The 18,845-nt window shown below is 37.6% G+C and overlaps 1 protein-coding gene across 5 annotated transcripts in view; it reads right to left on the bottom strand.

Annotated features, from left to right (window-relative positions):
• Positions 1–18,845, bottom strand: part of frya (furry homolog a (Drosophila)) — an 83,522-nt gene that overhangs the window by 52,408 nt on the left and 12,269 nt on the right. For all 5 annotated transcript variants that reach the window (XM_056272018.1, XM_056272019.1, XM_056272022.1 and 2 more), the window contains exons 2-17: positions 16,979–17,169; positions 15,093–15,146; positions 12,472–12,611; positions 8,846–8,936; positions 8,322–8,401; positions 8,150–8,230; positions 7,265–7,433; positions 7,046–7,138; positions 6,301–6,399; positions 6,116–6,217; positions 5,908–6,011; positions 4,043–4,151; positions 3,648–3,734; positions 3,386–3,557; positions 3,012–3,144; positions 2,746–2,853 (exon numbers count right to left, since the gene is read on the bottom strand). In XM_056272018.1, coding sequence (XP_056127993.1) covers positions 2,746–2,853; positions 3,012–3,144; positions 3,386–3,557; positions 3,648–3,734; positions 4,043–4,151; positions 5,908–6,011; positions 6,116–6,217; positions 6,301–6,399; positions 7,046–7,138; positions 7,265–7,433; positions 8,150–8,230; positions 8,322–8,401; positions 8,846–8,936; positions 12,472–12,611; positions 15,093–15,146; positions 16,979–17,169 — 1,813 coding nt within the window. The remainder of the gene's footprint in view (positions 1–2,745; positions 2,854–3,011; positions 3,145–3,385; positions 3,558–3,647; positions 3,735–4,042; positions 4,152–5,907; positions 6,012–6,115; positions 6,218–6,300; positions 6,400–7,045; positions 7,139–7,264; positions 7,434–8,149; positions 8,231–8,321; positions 8,402–8,845; positions 8,937–12,471; positions 12,612–15,092; positions 15,147–16,978; positions 17,170–18,845) is intronic.

Consider the following 18,845-nt stretch of genomic DNA (forward strand, 5'->3'; position numbering starts at 1 on the left):
GTACAGTATCTCACAAAAGTAAGTACACCCCTCACATTTCAGCAAACATTAGTATATCTTCTCAAGGGACAATACCATAGAAATGAAACTTGGATAGATTTTAGAGTAGTCAATGTGCTGCATGTATAGAAGTATATATTTACTGTCCTCTGAACATAACTCAACATACAGCCATTTTTGTCAAAATAGCTGGCAACATAAGTGAGTACACCCTAAGTGGTAATAGCTGTACGTCGTTTAACCATGCAAAGTCACATGTCCTATTCATCATGTTCATGTTTTTGTTTGCATGACAGGATCATACAAATTTGTGTATCTTGTATTAGAGCAATTTGTGCCTTGAGTACAATTATCTCATACCACTGGATGTTCAACATGGCACCTCATGGCAAAGAACTCTCTAAGGATTTGAGAATTAGAATTGTTGCTCTCCACAAAGTTGACCTAGGCTATAAGAAGATTGGTAACACCCTGAAACTGAGTTACAGTACAGGCCAGGGTCATACAGAGGTTTTCCAAGATGGGTTCCACTCGGAACAGGCCTCGCAGGGGTCAATCAAAGAAGTTGAGTCCCCGTGCTGTGCGCCAGGGGCAGAAGCTTCAAAAAACAGACGCATAATCGTGCCAGCATTGCTTTAGAGGTTGGAGAAGCGGAAGGTCAGCTTGTTAGTGCTCAGACCTTACGCCGCACACTGAAACAAGTCGGTTTGCATGGCCGTCGTCCCAGAAGGAAGCCTCTTCTGAAGCTGGCTCAGAAGAAAGCCCGCAAACAGTTTGCTGAAAGCAACGTGTCCATGAGCATGAATTACTGGAACCACATCCTGTGGTCTGATGAGACCACAAGATAAACTTGTTTGGCTCAGATGGTGTCCAGCATGTGTGGCGAAGCCCTGATGAGGAGTACCAAGAAAACTGTGTCTTGCCTACAGTCGAGCATGGTGGTGGAAGCATCATGGTCTGGGGCTGCATGAGTGCTGCTGGTACTGGGGAGCTGCGCTTCATTGAGGGAAACATGGATTACAACATATACTGTGACATTATGAAGCAGAACATGATGCCCTCCCTTCAGAAACTGTGGCGAACGGCATGATAACGACCCCAAACACACAGCCAAGATGACAACTGCCTTACTGAGGAAGCTGAAGGTGATGGAGGAGTTGTTGAGATTTTATTTGTAATGCGCTTTTCTAAAACCCAAAGCGCTAGGGCACAATATATATATTCTATATATATATATATATATATATATATATATATATATATATATAGAGAAATGTATGCAATACATTAGATTTTAAATGAAAAAATAATAAGTATAAAATAAAATATATCAATTATCCATTCAATTTTATATAAAAAAATGTATTACTATTTACTATATATATTTTTATTCAGTATATATTTAAACGTTAATTTTATTTTTTTTATTTTTCCTGAAAGTGTTAAAAAAATGTTACTTTTAATGGGGTCATCAGATGCCCATTTTCCACAAGCTGGTATGATTCTTTAGGGTCTTCATGTAAAGTTTGTAACATACTTTGGTTAAAATTCCTCAATGTTTGTAGCCTGGGAAAACCCAGACAACTTCCGGCAAATTTAGATTAGCTCTGAAAGTTAGTCTGGCAAAGAGCTCATTCAAACCCATTTCCAATCCGTCGAAATCGAGGCACCAATCAGAAACGTTGGGGCGGGCTTTACATGATGACGACAGCGCTGGGATTTTGAAGCAGATTTTGTAGCCTACATTACAAAGATGGATGCCGCCATCGAACATCACTCGTTCGAATCAGCTATCGCGTCTGTTTTAAGCGATTTGAACGTTTCCTTATTGTTAAAAACCGAGCAAAGAACAACACTCGGAGATGTTTCTCCACCGCTCTGCATACGTCATCTCCTTCATCGCTCTGATTGGTTTTAGGTCTATCCGCGACGTCCGTTGGTGACGCCCCTCTGGAAATGATTTGTCTATGACGCTTTGCCAGACCATAACTCAGTTACAACTGAGAATGGTCTGGTTTTAACCAGGCTACAATGGTTGTGTAAAACAACACCCTTTTTAACTCCTCAAAAACAGCTCTATTCACAGTGACCCGTTTCGGTGCATGCCTCTTTAAATTATAATGAGCAACTGCTCACCCCACCCCTCTCTTCCGTGGGGGGTGTGGACACAAGAATGCCTTAGAAACCTGCATTGGTGGACAGTATACAAATGGCTGAGGGCAGAAATATGCTAATACGGGACAGTCCGTAAGCGGTCGTGGTTTATTGCTCAGAAAATCCAAACAGCTTGATTATTGAGATTATTGAATGGATTTTTTTCATTATATGGTGGTTGTGTCCACACACTGCAAAGACACATTTATATGCAAACACCATATAAAAGTGAATTCTGCATCTGACGACCCCTTTGAAATGTTCTCCTACATATCTAAATAGTACCATGCACTAAGACTCATAAATAATCTATGTACTTTTCAAGATCTTTCACTGCAGCGAAGAAGCCACTGCAGCTCCAGTGGTGAAAGTTCACAGAAAGCCTGAACTAGCTGGCTGACCTAATGGCTTAAACATGAAGAATTAAGTCTGATTAGACCAGACTCAGATTGCACTGGGACATCCTATTCAAGCTGGGGGCAGGGAGGGATCACATTACTGAATCTCTAGAAAACCTGACCATCGGGCAATTCGTCGAAGCAAATGTTTCCTGCTCACATGCCCATGCACACATCGAACAAATACACTCACCGAGCCAAAAGGTCTATGAGCTCAGACTTGGACATGCCATCGGGAAGGATGCGTGGAATGGCGGCCATGCATGTCCTAAAGAGGTCAATCTTGGGTTTCCTCTCACCCCTGTCAGCATAGAGAGAGGTCACATAAGCTCAAACAGAAATGAGTGCACTGATAAGCTCAAGATTAGTTGGACTGATGGGTTGGACAGGTGTGTGCAGAGTATCAGATGCACCAGATGAAACATTACTGGATATAGACAAGTGTCATGTGTGACATACGTAATCATATCCTCGGGTTCCTTATTCAGCATCTGTGCGTTACTCAGCATCATACAGCGGCCAACCTCCTTATCCAAATGTCTGAGGATATTGTCTAAAGCTTTCCGCACTTGGGGGTAATATAGGGACATTCCTAAGTGTTTGGAAAGACAAAAACAGTGGGGAAAAAAACTGTGATAGACAGTCATGTTCTTCAATAGTAATAGAGTTTAATGAGAAAATGTCAATCAATATCATTAAGAAGACTTTCTCTTCTTTATGTTTTTGTATTTTCATTTCAAGCAACTTATTCTTCTGTTTGTTATCCAGTTCCACAGACAAAAGTCTTGATTTTATTGAAATGATTCTTCTAAAAGTTGAACAGATTAACTCACCTATGACTTTAGCCTCATCTTCAGTCAGAGGTTTGCTCAGGAACGTCTTTTTGACTCGTAGTGTGTTTCCAGAAGGGAGCGTGGCCCCCGTGTTCGGCATGGGAGGCTCGCCATCTTTCTGCTGCAGCTTGTCGGCAATGACCAGGAATGCTCTGAGACCTATATTCATTCTCTACAGAACAGGCATACACAAAGTCAAGATATGAGTGCCATAACACTGAGATAAAGCTGCTACATCTACTGTAATTTAACAATACTTTACCTCTGGATTAAGACTAAAGGCTTTTGCAGGTTTCCCAACACACAGTAGGTCAAAAATGACTTCTTTCATTGTAAAGTCAAGTCTTTCCTGTAAGATAAATCAGACAGAGGAAATGCAACTTGCATTTGCAATGATGTAGTATGCAACAAATGTAAATATTTTAACACATGCTGCATCAGAAACACAAAAAATGTGTAGAGTTGCAAATAATGATGGGAATCTAGCTGTCACTGTGTATTTATTTTGGTAACAACACTAAATCCTTTATCCTTAGATGCATGCACAGTTTGCACAACAAATGAGAATTAAGTCTTGTATAATGGTTTAACTGCTAACAAGAGATTAACACTGAGGTCTTAGTTTTAGATCTGACTGATATTTAATCGCAGACATACCTGTGCAATAAACTGGACAATTTTAACAAATATATTGAAAGGCATATCTTTAGGAACCACGCTGCGGGATCCTTTAGGGAACAGGGTCGTCACAATAGAGTTGAGGCGGCTGTGGGGACAAGATTGCAGTCTTCAGCAATAACAAGTTTTGGACAAGGTCAAAGCATAATGACACAGATAGCTTGTTATAAGTAGCATTCCATTACAGTGGCAGTCTTGAACCTGGCCTACTTGTGGAATTAGATTTTTAAGAGAGGTTTGTCCTCTTTAGGCTTATTTGTAGTGGTTGGTAAACCCCTAAGTCACAGCTTCTTAATATGTAGCATTCAAATCCATGGTTTCTGATATTTATGACCTGCTATAATGCAATACATCCCTCTTGCAAGAACTATGAGCTGACCGTTTTTTCTGCATCATTTGAGCCTTTTATTATCCTTGTGGTTCCAGAACTAACTTCTCTCTCCCGTGCTTTAGATATCTAATATCATGCCAAACTTTGTTCCTCCTTAAATATACACTACTGTTCAAAAGTTTGGGATCGGTAAGATGTTCTAATGTTTTTGAAAGAAGTCTCAGTAGTGCACAACACAAGAAAAATTAAAAAAGCAATGTTAATGTAAAGCTACAACATAACGAAAATGCTCTCGTTCATTTCTCGGCCCCCAGAGTTAAAGTGTTGTGGCATGTTTCTGTTGTGTTGTTTGCTGTTTAAATGTTGTTGTGCTGTGCATTAATGTGCCACTGTAGAAATGAAATGCTATACAGTATTTTTTTTATTGAGGTGAACAGTCAACAGAAGTTAAAATACAATTTTGGTGGTATGGTAAGGTTTAAGGGTGGGTTAATGGATAAAGGAAGGGTCAACAATGCAATTATAGCTGTAATTACAGAAATTACAGAAAAACAACAAAAGTTAAAATACAATTTTGGTGGTATGGTTAGGTTTAAGGGTGGGTTAATGGATAAGGGAAGGGTCAACAATGTAATTATAGCTGTAATTACAGAAATTAAATACAGCTGTAATCACATGCAGGTATTTTTATGTACAATGTAAGTACAATGTAAAAACATGCATGTACACAATAATTGCATTATATCAGTTGATTAATTTAAATGTTATTACATAGTACTTAAAGACACTAATATAAAGTGGCACCGTACTTTTATATAGTATGCATTGTTCATTTCAAATTATGCATAAGCAATAGCCGTCAGTCAAAAAACTATCACCACAACTTCCTTTTCTGCTATTGAAATCCTCTAAGGGCTTGTACACCCTTTCCCAAACAACATCAACCATATATCATATTATCATATTAATCCTTATTAATCTATTGTGGATTAGCTACATAAGACATCTAAACTTGTCCACTGTTCCTTTTTGGCCCTGAAGATCAAACAAGGGTGTGTATATGGTTTAGTTTGCCAAGCTTTCGATTCCCAGAGGAGGATTTTGGCGTTCCAACACCCATGACCACCAGCCTCCCTTCTAGTCCTTCTCCTTTCTCCACCCATTTTTGGCAGCACTGTCAGTAATTACCAAGTCTTCTACCCCTCCGCTTGAGGCACGACGACTGTAATGGATTGCTTGTTTACTCGCTGCCACTTAAAGGGCTGAGAGGTGTGGTCACACCCCCGGCTCTGTGGACTGGCGGCCATGGGAGGGGCAGGGTACAGACTTGTTTTTATTATTATTACTTCTTTTCAGCCTTCTTGAACTCCATCAAGAAAGCTGGCATTCATAAGATGGACTATATTATGTAAAATCAGTTTACTGCAGACCTACCCACAGCTTGACTCTGGGGCCCTCGGATTTTGGTAGTGGCTTTAAAACACAAGTAACTACAGAACAGGGACGTGCTTACCCCTGCGTCGCAGTGTTGCTCTCGCATTTGATGCGGATCATGTAGACCCACAGAAGTCGGTAGAGGGACTCTAGCGCTACCCGTGCCATTTTAGGGTCCTTGCTCTGTAACGACAACGTTTATTTAGTGAGCAATACTGGTTGCCATTCTGGTTGAATTACAAATGAATGAATAAAGAGAAACTATAACGCAGTGAACCCATATATACCTTTAGATTTGAGAGGCAGTTGTTAAGGAAGACATGCCATCTGTTGAGGAAGAACTGCTTTTGGCTGACACACAGCAGACATGTTACCAGTGGGTACAAAGCCTAAAAGACCAGGGAGGGGTACGTAATGATCAGAGTGCCTTCAAACAGTATGAAATACTATAGCTTATGAAAACCAGACTGACCAGAGAATGTTTCTTTCTTGTCGAAAGGTCCAAGGTGGTCTCATACAAGCTCTCCACAAAGTTCCTTAAACAAGGAACATTCACCTCATTCTTGACAGCCTATTAAAAGACCGAAAAGGCAATAATAATGAGGATCAAAATGTATTTAGACATTTCTAGCAAAGTAAAGATTAAAAAAGAGTGACTTACACACACACGATAGACAGACAGACAGACAGACAGACAGACAGACAGATAGATGTATATGTATATATTAGGGCTGTGCAAAGATTAATTGCGATTAATCGCATCCAAAATAAAAGTTTGTGTTTACATAATATATGTGTGTGTGCTGTGTATAATTATTTTGTATATATAAATACATATGCATGCATGTATATATTTAATAATTATTTGCACGTAAATACTGTATATATATATATATATATATATATAAATACATAATCTATATTATATATAAAATATAAATATTTTATATATGAATAACACATTTTCTTAAATATATGCATGTGTGTGTATTTATATATACAAAATAATTATACACAGCACACACAAATATATTATGTAAACACAAACCTTTATTTTGGATGCGATTAATCGCAATTAATCTTTGCACAGCCCTAATATATATACATACATACGTACGTGTGTGTGTGTGTGTTATTAAAACAATTACTGGAGTGAGTGGTGTGAAAAATGCATGTAAATAAGACATGTTGAAAGATCTTAATAATATCTCTCTAACCGCTGCTACAGGAACTAGAATTTCCACAAAGAGTCCAGCCAAAGCGTGTTTGATGTCTTTGTCCTTCACTTCCAGAAAATACTGTGCACACTCCTGTGACAGAAAGGAGCACAGAATCGTGAAACACAGGGTTTGCTTTCAGTATAAATTAATAAATAATTAAATAAATTAGCTTTGTGAAAGGAAGATTATCCAAATGTCTTAATTTTCTCTGTGTACCTGCATGAACTGAAAGGAGGCTTCAAACTCCTCAACAGGATACATCTTCACCCGGAAGAACTTCACACCCATTATGAGGCTGATGGTGCTTTGGACCACGTACGGGCTCTGCTCCTTCTGACGGAGCTCCTTCAGCTCACTTATGAACCTCTTTTTAACAGCAGGAAATCTACAAGAAAAAAGAAAAGAAAGATTGGCAGATAAAATCACTGGCTTGTGGGCAACACAAGTTTTACTCTACACAAGCACTCACAAATATCTAAATGTTAGATTTAAAAAAACGTTTCAGATTTACTCATTTCAATGACATTCACTGATATTTCCAGATTTTCCATTGTAGAAATCCTGTTTAAACTATTGCATGCTCAAAGTAGATATCAAAAACAAAACAAACACAAAACAAAACAAAAAAATAAATGGATAAATTATTCACTGGACATTTTCACCATGTTGTTTGGTAAGAGTGTACACTGTGGTTGGAAACGAATAGCACTGCTGCCGCTGCCCTCTCATTAATCAGACCCTGCGCTGTCAAATAACACAACCAGAGACCTGGTAACATCTACTGAAAAACCAAGGACCAACAGACCAATGTTCCCCAGAATATTTCACTCAGGCAGAAATAAAACAGACATGCAGAAACAACTGTTCTACCACAACGATAGGGGCACAGTTGTTTTGTAGACAAACGCACACATTATGAGAATGACACTACAGAGGATGCTAAGCATCCAGACCACTTGAAAGCTATGCTCTTCTGAAGATCTAGAAACTCACAAAAGCTGATTTTCAGGCCTAGTATGCTTTTTCACATGTTACAAAAAACACAGTTCAACATTGCTAAATAAAAATAACGTTGACTTTGTTGGATTGACGAGCACTTACTTTGCTTGTGCTAAAACTCCAATCACTTCGGCATAGAGATCAGCTACGATGTGCATGTTGGCAGTGTTGGGACCATGATACCTGGTCATAATAAAACACATGTAAAAATGTATAGGTTTCTATTAATTCATATTACTAAATGTATCCAATAGAGAATTCTAAAGTATCTTACCCCTCTTTATATTTAAAGTGCTTAAAAGCCAAATGAATGACTTCATGAACCAAACCATCCACAACTGGGTGGAGGGGCATCTGGCCAAATGGGAAAAACACAAACAGTATCACATTTAATAACATGGTTCTGTGGAATACCTGATTCTGATTGGTCCATTGTGGCTTTCTTTGATTTCAAATACCTTTGTATAATAACCAGTAAACTGTACATGCAATCTCTTCTAAGGTGGAATCTACTGTATTGCTAAATTTGCCATTTTGGGTTAGGGTTAGCAAACAATTTGTCAAAGCAAACAATAAATAGCATAGATTGTGTTCATTACACAGTTCACAATTGTGATAGTAACATTTAGATTCATTTATATTTTCTGTATGGGTGTCTGGCAGGGCAGTAACACCATAGATACTTGGTGATGATCGACAGAACAACTTGTGCACTCTAACATATTTGATGTCTGTTAGTTATTTGCATGTAAACTTTTTTTGATGTGAATCAAAGTGTGTGTGCCAGTTTGACGTTACCTGTTTCAGAACCTCTATGAGCACAAGAGAGAAGATGAAGTCGATGGCTAGGTCTCTCCTCTCGAGCAGATAATCTTTTTGCTGCTCATCACTGGGAAATGGAAAGAGAGAGAGAGAGAGAGAGAGAGAGAGAGAGAGAGAGAGAGAGAGAGAGAGAGAGAGAGAGAGAGAGAGAGAGAGAGAGAGAGAGAGAGAGAGAGAGAGAGAGAGAGAGAGAGAGAGAGAGAGAGAGAGAGTGAGAGTGAGAGTGAGAGTGAGAGTGAGAGTGAGAGAGAGAGAGAGAGAGAGAGAGAGAGAGAGAGAGAGAGAGAGAGAGAGAGAGAGAGAGAGAGAGAGAGAGAGAGAGAGAGAATGTAAACAGATCATGTAAGCCAATTTTGCTCCCACCCTCTCACACATTCACAGACTAAAGTATCATTTGTCAATGATGAAATGGAGTTTTGCACTCCAGCTACAGGAAGCAGAAGTCACAGAAGCATCAACACCCAGTTGTCTGTCTGATGTCACTGGGCTATTTTGGCATGATTGTGTCAAATCATCCAGTTACGACAGAACTTATCAGGCCAAGTGACAACATTGTATTGCTGTCTCATTGCTCTCTTTTCACATTCATTAAAGGCCCTATGAATTGGTTATTTACACTACCATTCAAAAGTTTATGGTACCACTTTCCTTGAAGGGGTGTGCATAAGACTGACATGACACCTTCATAATCATGACATGACACAAGTCATGAATATGAAGGAGGTTTTATGCATGTTTATGACAACTGTCATTAAGTGTCATTCGCTCAACTATGACATTTTTACTGCAAATATGACATTGTTTGAGATGTCTTTGACAGGTTATGATCTATTGGTTTATGTCAAGGTGTCATAACAGTGTCTTTGTCATGACAACTTGACATTACCAAGACAACATAAATTGTCATAAATACGTCATAAACATGACATAGCAGAATAATTATCAAACTTAAGAAACCACTTAGCTTTATGGGTTAACATTACATTAAACTGTCAGGTAGTTAGTTTTGACATTGGCTGTCATGAGGCCATTATAACCTTTTAATGACAAATTCAATTTGTACCACTGTAGTTGAGGTCACGAAAAATATTCATTAGACAGTTATAATGGCCTCATGACAGTCAATGTCAAAACCAACCACATGACAGTTTAATATAATGTTAACCCATAAAGCTAAAGTTTCTTAAGTTTGATAATTAATCTCCTATGTCATGTTTATGACAGATTTATGACAATTTATGTTGTCTTGGTAATGTCAAGTTGTCATGACAAAGACACTGACAGGTTATGATGTATTGGTTTATGTCAAGTTGTCATGAAAAAGACATCTCAAACAATTTCATATTTGCATTAAAAATGTCATAATTGAGCGAATGACACTTAATGGCAGTTGTCATAAACATGCATAAAACCTCCTTCTTATTCATGACGTGTGTCATGTCATGATTATGAAGGTGTCATGTCAGTCTTATGCACACCCCTTCAAGTAAAGTGTTACCCAGTTTATATAGTCTTATGCTCATCCAGGCTGCATTTATCTGACCAAAATACAGTAAAAAAGTTAAATTGTGAAATATTATTACAATTGAATAGAACTGTTTTCTATTTATATATATTTAAAAATGTAATTTATTCCTGTGATGGCAAAGCTACATTTTCAGCATCATTACTTCAATCTTCAGTGTTACATAATCATTCAGAAATCATTATAATATGCTAATTTGCTGCTCAAGAAAGAATTCTTATTATTATCAATGTTGAGTTGTGATGCTTAATATTTTTATGGAAACCTTGATTTTGTCAAAGCGGGGTTGAAGAAAGGTCAAATAAAAAGGCTGGATTTAAATGCAGCAGTTCGACTTCATTTATAAACCCAAAAGAAACCAAAATAATGCATAGAAATCAGACGAGAACAGACAATGAACAAACACAGGGTTTAAGAAAAACTTAACTAATCAAAGAAATGAATGACAGGTGCACATGATAATCAAATCAACAAGAAACCATAGAAACAAACTCAATCACAGGAAACAGAAATAAACGCATGCAAAAACCTACAGACATAATAAATACATAAAACACTATTGGCCGCTGGAGCGTACGTCAACGGCGCCGCCATATTGCGGAGTTTCGTGTGTTGCTTGGGGCTGTACAAATCGCCACACAATTGAAAACAGGTCTTGAGGAATTATCTTTCACAAGCAAGACAGAACATTTGTTTCTGGTTGTATTTGGTCATTATATAATTAGTAATAGTAATGTTCAGAGGAGAAAAGCCGCAAAATTTTAAAATACTACTGTTATTGTGTCACAAAATGAAGTTTTAATAGCTTTTCAGTTGTCAATGTAGTTGTTTAAAGCTCAAATCTGTGGTTTATTTATAAAGATAGCGCCTATTTAAAAATTTGATCTGACGTTTTTGGAGTTGTGAGATCCAGGCGATCACCGGGCACTCAGCGCTCATGTACCCCGCTGGAACAGCCTTACCTCGGCTAGTGCTTCTGACATTGGCCGCTGGTTCTGACGTCTCTAGTCTAGTGGTTAAACATGAGATATAATTCGTCTTGTGAATATCTAACGGGCGATCTTTGGTCTCACAAAAAGAGACAAGGTTGTGACATTTAATTTTATATAGCCTATGTAGGAATATTTTAAAATATATAAATTACTTTATATATACATTCTCTTCACTGTATGTAGACCAATATTGTTTGATCAATGTTTCCTATTTTTCATATTGTCTATATTATTCTGCAATTGATATTACATTGTATTTGCTGTTCTTAATATTATTGTAATATTATACCACTTGCAATTATCAATCTATTACAGCTATGCTGTTAAATGATTGTACTATTCATAGTCACCATTTAACTTATTATTTTTATTGTATATATCCTGTAATTGATATTTCTTATTCCATTGCTATTATTATAGTATTATACATAAACTATATGCTATTATCAATATTTATATTATTATATTATGTACTAATGATATTATATAATTATACTATTCATTACTATTTTATTTGCCGTATACTGTTTGTTTGTTTATTTTATTGACTAAACTATTTACTATTACTTCTCACTTTATCTTATATTTACTATTTGCATTGCACTGTAGTTGTACCATATCATATGTATAACCATAAAGGATCCATCAGTTATCTTTGTTATTGCTAAAATCGGGTCAATCACAAAAAATGCTTTTTCCACAATAAGAAAACTTTATTTAATTTAATGTAAAAATTAAATTATATCTTCACAATTCTTATCCAAGAATAAAAAGCCAGATAGCCTACATGACAAGCCTGAGCTTTGACAATTTCTTATTAAAAAAAATGTTTTATAAGTCTAACTATCGGGATTTTAAATAACCAGAGATGGAAAAAGAATATCTGCATATACAGTATATGTATGCAGGAGTAACATATAAATGGCTCTAAAGTTAATGGATAAAACTCCAATTCTGAATTCATGGGTCTTTAATACGCATGAAGCAGACTTGTTTTTACTAAACTGCATTACGCATAATTAAGTATATCATACTGTATCAAGCTTAAATGATCAGCATTATCTATATGTACCAACAGGACTCACTTTTTGGGCTTTGTATTTGAACGCGGTCTGTACTCGTGGGATTCATCGTCAACTCCGTTCTGTCTTTTGTACCAGTCAAACAGGGTGCGCAAGATAGATGGTAGGCAATACTCGGCCAAAGAACTCATTGTGCTGATCAACTGAAAATGAAAGGAGAGCATGTATTAAATCACCACATAAACAAACTAAAAATATACCTAGAGCATAGTACTGTATATAGGCCATGAATTTTATAGTGCATCTTCAGGAGAAAGTCATTTTGAGTGTGGAGGTGGTCTTGGTGAAAGCAGGGGATTTTGTGTGAGTATGTGTCTTAAATGTGTCTGTACTGTAGGATGCAAAGAAAGTCTGAAAAGGGGAGGGAGTTGGGGTAATAAGTGCAGGAAGGAAAGGCGGTCCCTGGTGAAGACTCAACACATAGGGTAGGGAGGGAAAAAGGGCGGTTTCAGGGGCTCAGGGTGAACACAGCAAGCACTTCATTCCCTGATGAACCCTGGGAGAAGAATCCCCTCTCAGTGAGGCTCCTGAAAAGCCCAAGGGATCATGGGTACAAACACAGCCCTGTGAGCTCTGAATGAGGCTGCTATTCACCTGCCTCCAACACACACACACACACACACACACACACACACATATATATATATGCATACAGAAACAAACTTACAAACTCAGGGCAGAGAACACACACTCCACCCAAGCCAGCTATAAAAAGCCCTTTCATTCTAGACTTTCAATGCATTTACTCAAGGGTATCTGAAGTAAAATTCTGTTTTTTAGACATTTCGTACATTTATTCATTTTGCAGATACTTTTGTCATTCATTTACAAATGAGCTCAACAATAAGGATTTTTGTCCTGCTTTCTCAGTCTGGCTATTGGTTCAGAATTTTACTTGCCTCACATGGCCTCCAACTCAAAAGTATATATACTTTCTAGATGAGCCAAATGACCACCTGGCTAATATTCTGTTGGCCAACCGCATGCCACCAAACAGCTTCGACGATCCAAAGCATAGACTCTACAAGAGCCCTGAAGGTGTCCTGTGGAATCTGGCACCAAGACATTAGCAGCAGATCCTTCAAGTCCTGTAAGGTTGAGAGGTGGAGCTGCAGTGGATCCGAATTGTTGGTCAAGCACATCCCATAGACGCTCAACTGGATTGAGATCTGGGGAATTTGTAGGCCAAGGCAACACCTTGAACTCTTCACCATGTTCCTCTAACCATTTCTGAACAATGTGTGCTGTGTGACAGGGTCCATTATCCTGCTGAAAGAGGTCACTTCCACCAGGGAACACCATTGTCATGAAGGGGTGTACTTGGTCTGCAACAATATTTAGGTAGGTGGCACATGTCAAATTTAAGACCAGACGGGATACCCTACATTGGCCTTGTTCATCAATGAGCCTTGGACACCCAAACCCCCGTCACCGATTTGTGGTTTGTCACACTGTCCGTAGGATCACACCACTGCTGACTGGGAGCAACCCACAAGGCTTGCCCTTTCAGAGGTGCTCTAACCCACCTGTCTGGCCGTAACAATTCGGCCCTTGCCAAAGTCTCTCAGGTCTTTACTCCTGCCCATTACTCCTGCCCACTAACAATCTAACCTACTCAGAAAATGTTAGGAAATGATGAACATTTTTCGCTTCACCTGTGAGTGGTCATAATGTTTTAGCTCATCAGTGTATCTAGTACTGTATATATCACATTTTTGTGTGTGAAATTGCAAAGAAAATATGCAATAAAAAATTATATAGTTATTATAATTTACATTTACATTTACATTTACATTTAGTCATTTAGCAGACGCTTTTATCCAAAGCGACTTACATCTGAGGACTAACCAAACGAGTCATCGTGAAGAGACAATAACAACTCAAGAAGTGCTCAAAATACAAAGTTCAAACATTGCTCAGAGTAGCATAAACCAGACAAGTGAGGATTTAAGTGTTTTTTTTATTTTTTATTTTTTTATGTTAAGTGCTCACGGAAGAGATGAGTTTTCATATACAGGATACTAGACAGAAAAAAATTCTGCAAAGTAATGACACGATCAATGCAAAATATATGATCAAAGAATATAAGATATAACAGTGTTTCAATACAGTGAGGGACTGTCCTGAAGCTCTTGCACTGCCCCTGGGTCAAAATACAACCCTTATTGTTGAGCACTGTATAAAATAACATTGTTGAGCACTGTATAAAATAACTAGAAATGATGTGCAAATTATGGAGAAATAATGTCTCACACACTGCACAAAATGTTTTGAAGACAAGATGGAATACACAATGTCTCCTATGTATCGTGAATTTCAGGTATAAAACTCTCTTATCTAATCTATAAGAGATGCAAATTGACTTGTTCATTCCCAGACAGCCAGACAAGCCAAAAACCACATCAAGCTTTTACAGAGGTCACTCTAAATGCTTTAAAGGCCAGACAGATCCATGAATCTATTTTAATAATTCAAAAAGTCAGATTAATTTTTGGCACAGCTGGGCTGCTAAAAAGCTGTCTCTTGTCTTTCCGCTGGGACACCTGTCCACAGACTAGACGTGTGGACGTGCGCGTGCAATATGTTTGGGGGGGGGGGGGTTTCAGAAAGCAAACTGTACTTACTTGGTCAAACTGGGGATCTTCACCCCTCTGAAGAGACTTCATCAGAGGTTTTTCCTGTAAAAACAACAGAAACATAATTGCTAGAGTAAATATTATTCAGGTAATTCTAGCTAAAAGTGATTCCTTATGGTTTCCTTGATTAAATGCAGCTTTGTTCCAACATCGTGCATTTTAGCAGCTACTGTACACTACCATTCAATAGTTTGGAGTCGGAAATATTTTTTTTAAATGTTTGTAAAAGAGGTCTCTTCTGCTCATCAAGGTTGAATTTTTACAGCAAATAACTGTTTTCTATTTTAATATATTTTAAAACGTAATTTATTCCTGTGATGGCAAAGCTAAATTTTCAGCATCATTACTCCAGTTTTCAGTGTCACATGATTAAATGTTTCTTGAGCCGCCAGAGTCTAGCTGCTCAAGAAACATTTATTATTATTATCAATGTTGAAAACAGTTGTTTCATTATTATTTGATGAATATAAAGTTCAAAAGAAAAGCATTTATTTGAAATATAAATCTTTTTTTTGTACCAATATAAATGTATTTACTGTCACTTTTGTATGACTTGTACAATAAAAGTTTATTTTTTATTTTTAAATGACCCCAAACTTTTGAACAGTAGTAAGTGCATATACACAAACAGGGCCGCCAGCATAGTCTTACAATGTGAAAAAGCTGATCTTAGCAACTATCATGGCCGGTCCAGATGACCCGCTGATTAAGCAACACAGGTTGTGTAAAAAAAAAAAAAAAAAAAACTGACCTTCATTCTGTACTCCTACTCTAGTAAGATTTTTCAATCGAGCACAAGAATTGTGTGTAACTTCTTTTAAGGCAACAGCAGAGTTGATTAACTGATTTGAATATTCAAATAGTATTTGTATTTTTATTTTAATGAACTCCAGGCCCAGAACACACCGTCTTCTCTGACTCTTAGAATCTACAGGGCTTGACAAACATAACACTTTTAGACCGTGTTCAATTTAAGACCCCACTGAAGCACCCCTTTCAACTTAGGTTAATAAATATTTCAGTGGCTGAAGTCATTCGAGGGAGAAACAGATGAGGGGGCAGACGAGGACAGTGCAATATCCCTCAAGGCTTTCATAAGAGGTTAATGGATCACCTTATGCTCTTGCAGGACTTTTCTCCACTACTGAATTAAATGACTGGGGTATAGTTTAAGACATGTATGACTGACTCATAAAAACATCCAGTTGTGTCCGAAGAGATCCTTAAACAAATTTAAAAAAGACACTGCAGCTATAAATCGCTCAATTTACTGTCCAAATCCAGTAAGAGGGATGTATAAATAAACCGGTCATAATCAAGGTCATATTCTTATGTATTAAGTGTATTATGTATTATCTGATCTTGGTTATTGGTTCATTAAAAATTAGAGTACAAAAGATGAGCTCATCCTGATAGCAGCAGGGACACACAATATATCTGTCCTGTGAGGGTTAATTAAAACTAGTCTGCCTGCCGGTAATGAAACTAGCAGCTTGCTGTTAAACACGTGCAGGTGAACTTGCCAGTTGTCTGGGAAATACTAACAAGGCTGGCTAAGTGTTCAAGGTCCTTAGAGATAAACAATCTGTTTTGTATAGAACAAGCATTGTACACTAAAATCTCATCCGTATTTTCAATGCCCGGCAGATCTAAATTTCATTTCTATTAACAAGGATCATACAGGGTCACATTAAGGTGAAAGCTCCTGAGCTGCATAAAAAAAAGGATTAGCCGGATTAGCTTATATTTCATTGATATCTTCTGAACAAGTCAATCCCACAGTGTAAATGGTCAACCCTCTCCACAAGAACACTGATTTGTCTCTGAGGATTTGAGTGGTCATAGGTCTTCAATAGTTCAGAAATGTCACTCACCAGAGGTTCGGCCATGACAATGCGTATTTTGCGCTCAGAGATGGTGGTGAAGTTGGCAAAGAGGCTCTTGAGCACGTACTCGCCCGGCCGGCTCTCTGGGTCCACGCTGATGGGCATCATGGCGGGCGGCCCCTTCTCACCCTGTGAGCAGCAAACCGGGGGGACGGGAGGCTTGCTGTACCCTGGCGAAGCTTCAGACAAAAAATATAAAATATTATTAATATTATAAATAAATAAAACATAAAGGAAAGATACTAAATAACATACTGTCAAATATTGTGATTTTTTTTATTAATAATAATAATATTAATAAAAAAATTATTAATCTGAAAGGCAAGCAAATGGAAAATGATTGTAAGAAGTTTGTATTTGTCTTTTTCAGAAAACCAAAAATTTAACATCTGCCTTTTTTCAGAATAAATCCGAAACTATTTGAATGAATTGTCAAGTATTGTTTTCCAGACAATGACAGTTTCCTAATCCAGACAGTGAAATCAACCTCAGAATTTCCCAAACCTTCCCATTCTGTAGCTTGCCAGCAACCTGTGTACACAAAGTAACACCTAGCTTTCCTCAACACCAACTAAAGTAACACCCTAGAAGCAGAAGGTGCAACTTTATATCTTTTTTTTCCACATAACACACAGAGAAGTTACTGGACAGACTGTACTGTAAGTAACGGTGGTCAAGTTGCAGAGGGGGCATGTGACAGTCACAGCAGTGTTCATTTTGACAACAAATTGTTATCTAGTTTTAGACACTTATCATATGTTGACGAAAACAGACTTCACATGGATTAAACTGCGTTTTGCTTTCCCTTAAACAGAACATATCTGTGTGTCACCTACAGCATTTCACCTCCAAAAACATACAACAACAACAACAACAGCAACAAACACACAAGCAAGTTCATTTCTTCTTTTTACTAAACTTTTTTAATCTAAAGTCTACTATATATTAATATATTTAATAAAGTTTAAATACAAAGTTCTGTCATGAAACTCTAAATGGTGCGTGCTGATAAGTCCTTGACTCAATCTGCTTGCAATCACATCATTCTCTAATGGGCACAGCTGATTAGTTTCTGCTGTATTAGTAGCCAATGAGCTCGCTGCTCGACATTCAAATAATACATATCGCTTTCAGAAACCCTCCACCTTCCCCAGCTCCACCTGTATAGATCTGCTAAGGGGTGATTCATCCATGCATGTACAGCAGCAGCACATAAGATTTTCAAAATGTGAGACTCCGGCTCTGACGTTCTTCAGAGCAGGTTTGGTCACTCTTAACACACCTCACACACCACAGGAAAATCTGATAACATAATCTGTAGAACCATCAAGATAATCAGGACTTTACTTAGGATTGTCGAAAGGGGAGAAATCGGCCCCAATATCTTGTGTTGTGTGTGTATTGGCAGTGGCAAGTTCCGTATTTGCTCTACAGCGGTGGCAGCAGCGTAGCAGATCTATTCTGCCAAGACCGAAAGAATTAACATTGTCATACCCATTACCATGCCAGAACTGTATTAATTTATAAATATTCAATAATAAAAATAAAAATTTTTTTACATTGTATTAAAATTTCTTGCATTTTATTGCATTCAACATAATTGCACAATCATTCACTCACATACAATGCACCTAAAAAGGTTAATTTCATCAAACCATCTTAGACCAATATATTTCTTCAAAATGAACAGCCACTGTGACAGGAGTCTCTTTTTTTTTGCTATAATATTATCTAAACACAAATTAAATCTCATGGACAAATCTCTGAAGCTTGCTTTGCACTCATTCATTTGTCTCCGTTTACTAGTTTCATCTTCACTCACAGATTCTCACTTCGCTCTCTCTTTTTCTCTTTT

Source organism: Rhinichthys klamathensis, unplaced genomic scaffold, assembly GCF_029890125.1.
Source record: "Rhinichthys klamathensis goyatoka isolate OS25496 unplaced genomic scaffold, OSU_Roscu_1.1 h1tg000329l_1, whole genome shotgun sequence".
Taxonomy (NCBI): Eukaryota; Metazoa; Chordata; class Actinopteri; order Cypriniformes; family Leuciscidae; genus Rhinichthys; species Rhinichthys klamathensis.